At 42.5% G+C, this 8,102-nt stretch overlaps 1 protein-coding gene across 1 annotated transcript in view; it reads left to right on the forward strand.

The window, feature by feature from the left end:
• DOCK7 (dedicator of cytokinesis 7) overlaps positions 1–8,102 on the forward strand; it is an 82,729-nt gene that overhangs the window by 34,343 nt on the left and 40,284 nt on the right. Inside the window, exons 13-20 of the mRNA XM_010022571.1 lie at positions 1,683–1,800; positions 2,383–2,453; positions 3,236–3,374; positions 3,569–3,670; positions 4,022–4,108; positions 4,866–5,097; positions 6,360–6,524; positions 7,441–7,610. Of these exons, the coding sequence (XP_010020873.1) occupies positions 1,683–1,800; positions 2,383–2,453; positions 3,236–3,374; positions 3,569–3,670; positions 4,022–4,108; positions 4,866–5,097; positions 6,360–6,524; positions 7,441–7,610 (1,084 nt within the window). The remainder of the gene's footprint in view (positions 1–1,682; positions 1,801–2,382; positions 2,454–3,235; positions 3,375–3,568; positions 3,671–4,021; positions 4,109–4,865; positions 5,098–6,359; positions 6,525–7,440; positions 7,611–8,102) is intronic.

Below are 8,102 nucleotides of genomic sequence, written 5' to 3' on the forward strand. Positions count from 1 at the left end.
TGCCAGCGCCTCAGCACCCTCACAGGGAAGAGCTTCTGCCTCAGAGCTCATCTCAGTTTGTGGTATTTCCATCAGCCTGGGGCAGCTCACCTTTCCAGCCTCTCCTCCAGGAGAGTGACCCACTGCTCGCCCAGTGCACGAGTGTTGGGTACCCTGAAAAGGTACCAGATGCCTCCAAGGAGCAACCAAATTACTGCCCTCCTGACACTCAAATAAAGTCTTTGTTTTCAGTCTGCTGCTGCCAGCACTCTGTAGTGGCTGCTTTATTGTGCTTAAAATGCCCTGCTGCGCTCCTCACTTCAGTTTTCTGTGTCCATCTGTTGTCTCTTGTCTCTCTGGGACAAGGAACAGTTGGAAACAACTTACAGATTGTGTTCAGATTCACTGAATAGTCCCTGGAGGGGGATAGAGGGGAAAGGAACCTCTTTTTCCTCCTGCCTTACAAGGTACAGGGCTTGTTACAGAGTTGGTTGCTTCAGTGTTTGGGCAAAGTGCAGTATGCCAGTCTCTTATCCTTAGCAGATGCAAGGCAGCAACATGAACCTGTCACATAACCATCAGGCTGCCAGGTAGCCTGAGGTGAGCATCCCTTCTGGTTCCTCTTGTTGGTGCTGTAGGAGCCAGGGTATCCGAGGGAGAATGATACTGGTCTGGTGGGCAAACCCACTTGGGGGATGGATTGGAGATTTCCAGGCTGACTTTTGAAAGACATGTAATAATTCATACATTTTACTTGTTCGGGGGCAAAAGAAGATGTGTTTCCTTTGAATAACAGCCTGTTGAGTGGAATGGTTCAGGTGCTTGTCTGTTTTGTCTTCAGAACGACATGCAAGGGACTTTCTGCAGGTACAGGTTCCTTGCCCATACACAGGTAGGGGCTTGTAGTGGCCAGTTTTGCTACCAGTGTATGAATCCAACTTGCACTTTGTTGGCAGGGATGCAGCAGGGCTAAAAGGATGGAAAATACTGCAGAATTTTGCAGCTTGTCACTGTTGCGTTTCCAGTAATCTCAGACTTGGAGAAACGGAGCTGGAAGGATCCTCCAAAATGTGCCCCTTCCCCAGTAAAGGATGGTGTTGTCTATAAACCTATGAGGAGGGGTGTCTGCCTCACCTGTCCTTTAAAGCTACCAAAAAAGCTCACCATTAAATGTGAGTCATTGCAAGGATTGCATATCTGCTGAAGGCACAGGTATCTGTTTAGTTTAATCTGTTTTCAGAGGAGAGGTGTAACCTCAGGTCATGATGATGTAAGGGGATTTTAAAAGAAAGAAGGACGGGTCACAACAGGGAAGGTATTTAACAGGAACCAGCCACTCTGTGTTGAACAAATAAACACTTCTTAGTGTTCTTCTATTCATATGTTTTCTTTCCACTTGAACTTAGGTTGTAGAATCACTGGTAAATTTGTAGATGTATTTTTCAAGTACCCTTATGAACAGGAACTATTTCAAAATGTGGTGGCAGTAAAAATACTATGACTTTTGATGTCTAAAATAAGGGCTTGTTATCAAATTGCTTGTATGGGTCTGCACTTATATTGAAGAGAAGACAATCTGGCTAATGGAAAACATCAAACCCTTCACTTTGAGTATTTCCACAGAGGTTTAAATAATAGCGTTAATAAAGGTGTGAACCCTCTCATTCTCACATAGGGATACTCAGTGCCTTTGTCTCTTGCAGGAATCTGCTTTATGTCTATCCCCAGAGCCTTAACTTTGCCAACCGCCAAGGATCTGCCAGGAACATCACTGTAAAAGTCCAGTTCATGTATGGAGAGGACCCAAGCAATGCTATGCCGGTGAGGGAAGTACTTTGTGCTCTGTGTGAATGCTGCATGCTGATATGGCAGAGTACACGTTGCAGTCATAAAATCCCTGTGTTAAAGAAATACATTGTTATTTTGAAATACATTTCAAAATGACAAGTTCAGAGGAATATGAAATTGCAATATTTCAGAACAAATTGTTCATCTGTATAGAGTTTGCAAAGTAACAATGTACTACCTAATATTTTGACTTGTTTGCAGTGGACACCCTTGTGTTTGGAATAACATCTTTGCTTCCATGCCAAAAAAATTAGAGGTGATAGTTATCCTTGTGTTCAGGGCCAGAAGTGATCACCGCTTGGTGAAGACCTGCATAGGGGTGGTTCCATTTATCAGTTCTTCAGCCATATCTGTGTGTGTGTGTAACTGGGATTATTAAAGTTGTGAACTCTTCAGTGACAAAGTAAAACGTTGCATAGAAGTGAAGGGGCACAAGCAGATGTAACTGTACAGAGCTGCACACACTAGTGAATGGAGCTGTAAATGTCTGTGGGATTAGGGAATAAATTACTGGTCTTACATAGGGATTTCTATGGGTTTCTTTCTGTTTTGCAGGTCATCTTTGGCAAATCTAGCTGTCCTGAGTTTTCCAAAGAAGCATACACAGCTGTAGTATATCACAACAGGTAAAACACATGATAGCTTGAGAAAGGACATGACCCCATATGGGCAGTGTGATTCCACCCAAAGGAAGTTTTACCAATGCGAAAGTAGAGTAACTCCCCAGTGACTCTGTCTGGATTGGACTCTGTTAGTGACTATCTGGATAGCACTCAGAACAACTGCAGTGTCAGTTGATACTGTTGTTAGGGTTTTGCCATGACTGGGAGCCAGTCTTTGTTAGCTCTGGTACAAATCACCATTGTGTCAGAGCTATGACCCCAAGCACGTAGCCCAACTCAGCAGATGCTCTATGTGCAACCTCCAAGCCAGTGGTCACAAAGATTTACATTATAAACTCATGTTAGCATGTGCTTTGTTATTTTGTTGGAACCTTTTAGACTTAGGTTACAAATTGGAAGTACTTGGCCTTGAAAATAATTTCATGGGGTACGGAGTGCTGATTCTGGCCTTGACGTGTTGATAGCCTTTGTAGCTGAACCAGGGAGAGATGCACCAGGGAGAGAATCTTGTCCTGCAGGCTGGGGGTCGTGGCAGTCTCCACCTTGAAAATGGAGTCTAGTGTCTGTGTGAGGTGGGGGCTGCCACTTTTGGGGACTGTAAATGCACACACAACGTTTTTCCAGTCCCTGGTGATCACAAAGTGAAGCTTTAATCCCTTGGGATTGTCCATATACTTCCTTACCCCCAGAGACTGTAACTCAAAGGATTCCATCTTGAGCACAAGATAGTAAACCACACTGTTTGTATTGATGATGGCTCAGTTGAGGGTCTGGTCTCTGCACAGATCGCCTGATTTTCATGAGGAAATCAAGATTAAGCTTCCAGCCACTTTAACCGATCACCACCACCTGCTTTTCACTTTCTACCATGTGAGTTGCCAACAAAAACAAAACACTCCCTTGGAGACTCCAGTCGGATACACTGTGAGTATCTTTCAGTCTTTGGTTCTCAGCACAGGGTATGCTCATAGTGCATGTGTTTGCAGTTTGTTTAGCATCACTGTCAACTCACACCATTAAAGAGTGTGAGAATTTGACAGTCAAGCCTGCAATATTCCAGAAAGCCTTAAGAAGTGTGTGGTTTTGTTCTTTCTTTTGTTGATTCCTTCTCATTAAAGTGGATACCAATGCTTCAAAATGGACGGTTAAAGACTGGTCAGTTCTGCCTACCTGTGTCATTGGAGAAACCACCACAGGCTTATTCAGTGCTTTCTCCAGAGGTGAGTTGTTCTTCATGTTGAAAATCAGCAGGAGAATACTTCTGCTAAAAAGTGATAGAAAGAATGTGCACATACCTGTGTGTGCCTGTGTATTTGTAACTCTTGGGTTCTTTATTTCTTAAGTACTGTTTAGAGAGATGTATGTGTTTGTGTGTGGGCACGTGTATGTGATCTGACAATGAAATGAAAAGAAATGGCAGTTGTAATTACAAGTGCCTTAGCTCTGCTTTCTGTCGCATCCTCACTCATCTAGTGATAGGGCAAGGAGGAATGGGTTGGAACTGGATGAGCTTTAAGGTCTCTTTCAACCCAAACCAGTCTGGGATTCTATGATCTTTCTTTAACCTGCAGGTTCCACTCCCTGGGATGAAGTGGGTGGATAACCACAAAGGGGTTTTCAACGTAGAAGTTGTTGCTGTGTCATCCCTCCACACTCAGGTAAACGATAAAAGCAGTCATTGTAATAGAGTTTGATAGTCTTTGATAGTCTTTTGACTGTTGAGATTTGTCAAAGTTGATACTGTGAAGACTATAATAATTACTTGTAGTGAAATTACAATCTCATTTTCAGTTCTGAGCCAGCAGACCTGTTATTCCACATACTGCTGTAAGTATATTTGAGAAGTTCTGCTTAGAAGTCTGAGCAGTTTGGCCTTTATTCACAGGGGGTGAATGGCCAACAGTGTTGTCAGACCTCAGACTGTTGTGTTCAATACAACAGGTCTAACATACAGTCCAGGCATACAATGTTTTCCTGTTTTCCCCTCTGTCTCTTTTATTTCTCCATGTATTTTTCATCTTGTCTTTGATCTGCAAAGGAAGATGACAATCATCTTGACTAATCATTTCAACTTTTGTTTTATTAATTCCCAGTATGTCATTTTGATGGTGGTTTTTTGTGTATTTTATTTGTGCTGTAAGTAGAAACATGATTTTAGTGCATTTTTGTCTGTTTTTCTAAGAATCCTAAGTCTGTGGGTCCTCTAGTTTTGACCTGACAACTTCTGAACTATTTCAGTTGAATCAGACATATGGGCAGAGCTTTCAAAGCTGTTGAGTTTCTGCTAATTCTGTGAGATTAAAGTCAGATAGAAGAATGAGGGAGAGAGTCGGTCCATGAGGTACAAATCCATAGGAAGTGGAGTTACTTTTGGAGCTTCTTGCTGATGATTGGGGTTTTTTTGCTTGTCTATAGGACCCTTATCTGGACAAGTTCTTTGCACTTGTCCATGCTCTGGATGAGCACATGTTCCCTGTGCGAATAGGAGACATGAGAATTATGGAAAACAACTTGGAAAATGAACTGAAGAGCAGCATTTCAGCTTTAAATTCCTCTCAACTGGAGCCGGTAGTGCGATTTCTTCATCTCCTGCTTGACAAACTGATTCTTCTGGTAGTAAGACCTCCTGTCATTGCAGGCCAAATAGGTATTCTATTTAAGTTTTATAGAGAATTATATAGCTGAAAGTTTGACACTTCCAATTTTATCATATTTATGCAGAAATAAAAAAGTCCATTTTTATGCTTTATTTTAGTGCCACTAATATACCATGTGTCTTCCAAATAAAACATGCTGGCATCCAGATGAGTAGTGATATACACAGAAGCAATATTTAATACAAAGGTTTCCAAGAATGACTAGTAATTTGGTGTTCAAGTTGAGACACCAAAAAGGGGCCTGACTTTCATGAGTTGAATGCTCAGCAGTTTCTTCGCACTGGAGCCTTCTGAGGTGTCTCCATATTGACATTCAGAAAGCAAGGATTTTGACCTTACTGGTCAGCTTGGAAATCTTGGAGTAGGTAAGATAAGAAGATACAGATACTGTGTGTTCCTGAAGCTATTGTGGATCTGATACTGTCAGCATGAATAATCCCTCCTTGTGCTCCCTCTTACGGGCTGTGCTCTGGCAGTACAAAAAAATCTGAAGTGGAAGTCAGGATTAAGTCATTGGTATTTAAAATATCAGCTTTTCTGTAGGAAACTTGAGTTTGGACATGGTGGAATATAGGTATATAAGTGCTTTAAAAATAGCAATCATTGATTTTAGCAAGGTAATCTTACTGGGGAAGAGTTTTGCTTTAAGTTCTATATGTTAAAGCTCTTTCACTCTTTAATTGTTCTGTATCGGTTTAGTTTGTCCGTATGGAGCATTGAGGACATTAGTGCATAGTCTTTAAAAACCTGATATTTACAGCTCCAGCTGCTGTCTGCTTCATCCCTAATTTGTTTAGAATGCTGTGTAGATTTCTGTGCTCATTTTTAGAACAGGCTTTTTTTTCCGAACCAGAATGGAATTGTTCTGTTTGATACAGTTCATATTTTGGCTGAGGCTTAAATGGAGGAAACAATTAACCAAGAAAAGCACAATAAACATCCAAAGGATATTATCCATCAGTTAAACAAGGACTTGATCTTGTTACTATTGCAGTTGATGATCAAAGTTGGGTTGATTCCAGAAATCAGGCCTAATTTCATTAAATCTGTTATTAATAGAAGTGGAGCCTTATCACTGCAACACCTGTCTTCCTGTCAAGCTGTTTATTAGACCTAGTTCAAATAGGCTCAGTTTTGATGGGGAATGCTTGCTGTACTCTAACAAGCTTCACCATTTATCCTTCAGAAGATGGACAAAATGCACGTTTAGGATTTGCTGCATTCTAAACCAAACTCCTTACATTACTTTCAGTTAACCTGGGCCAAGCATCTTTTGAAGCGATGGCATCAATCATAAACAGACTTCACAAGAACTTGGATGGAAACCAGGACCAGCATGGCAGAAACAGCCTTCTTGCTTCCTATATTTATTATGTTTTTCGCCTACCAAATACCTATCCCAACTCACCCTCACCAGGTAGCTCTTTTCTTCATTTTGTTTCCAGTCACAGTTTGTTAAAAGCAAGCAGAAATTGCTTGCTGGCAGTGCTCTTGAGCTCCAACTGCATAGCTGGTTCCCTGCCAAGCCCTGTTATTAACTTTCTTTATGATCCAGTGTAGCCATTTACAGGATGAGTTTAATTACAGTTAGCCATGTCAGAGATTTAACTGTTTGATAATCTTAAGTAACAGTGTCACTGCTGAAAGACCATGAGGCTAATTTATGGCAAAAATCTGGTGCTTTGGTTTTGTTTTCTGTAGCAGGTTACACAGATGTGGTGCACTCTTGGCCTGTCATGTTTCTCACTCTCCCTCACTAGTACTTTTGTACTTTTATCCAGTTCCAGCAAATGTTGGAACATTGGCAAAGGAGTGTGAAATAATTGAAAACACTTGTCTGGATACAGGAGGGAAATAAATTAATTCCACCCCTGCTGAGAACAAGGGATGTATCTGCATGGGGAAAGAGGTGGTGTGAGTGGCAGCTACAGAAAACAAGGCTTTGGAAGGACTGTTGTGCACACCACTTGCTTCTTGCATGGAGTGTAAAACCTCTGAGAGGTGTTGGGAAGGTTTTGTGCTTAGTGCCCAGTCCTTTGGTTGTTTTCAAGTCTGAGGTCTGGAAAATATCCCTTTGCCTAAAAGCATTACCTCACACCAGCTGCCTAAATCCACAGGGAGCTTCCTGCTTCCCACAGATCAGTGGATAAAATAGCAGCTTAATCACATCCCTCTCTCCCTGATGCTTGCTTTGGAGAAATAGGCAGGGGAAGGCATAGGGAGGATTTCCTTATGGGCCAGACCTACTGGTTATCCAAAGGGTTTGATGCATCAGACTGGATCAAGGCTCTGCTTGATGGTCTAACAAGATGTTCTTCTGTACACCACCACAGGTCCTGGTGGCTTGGGGGGATCAGTGCATTATGCCACCATGGCTCGATCTGCTGTCCGACCAGCAAGCCTTAACCTCAACCGCTCACGGAGCCTGAGCAACAGCAACCCAGATATATCTGGGACCCCCACCTCGCCAGACGATGAAGTTCGCTCCATCATTGGCAGTAAGGTAGGCATGCACTGCTGAGGGTCTTACAGGAACCTCAGCACCTTTCATTTACTTCTTAAAGAAATAACAGGGAAGTTTTTGTGATGTTTTTTCCTGTGAAAAGATGTCCTTACTAATGGCCCCTTCTCAGACTCCTGGCAGTTGGTGATAACAGAACTGAAACTCTACTCCTTGAAGGTAGTTGCTGATCTCTCTGACTTGTTGGACACCATTCTGGCAGTGTTATTTCCACAAGCATGGGAGCCATGGGCAAGAGTCCTTCTGGACTTGTTTCCCCAAGACTAGTAGGGCAAGAATGGTTTTACTACCTCACTTTTCACATGGCCAGCAGCCAGATCCTCTGACCAGCTCTGCTATGTCTCCCCAAACCTCACACCCCCTACCTTGCCTCCCTGTGATCCCACTCTTACCTCCCAAAACCCTCTCTTCTCCTCTGTGTTCAGCAGTAATGGCTGCTCAGATGCTTTCCCTTCTTCCTTACTCCCACAGCAG

This window comes from Nestor notabilis, unplaced genomic scaffold, assembly GCF_000696875.1.
Source record: "Nestor notabilis isolate BGI_N333 unplaced genomic scaffold, ASM69687v1 scaffold809, whole genome shotgun sequence".
Taxonomy (NCBI): Eukaryota; Metazoa; Chordata; class Aves; order Psittaciformes; family Psittacidae; genus Nestor; species Nestor notabilis.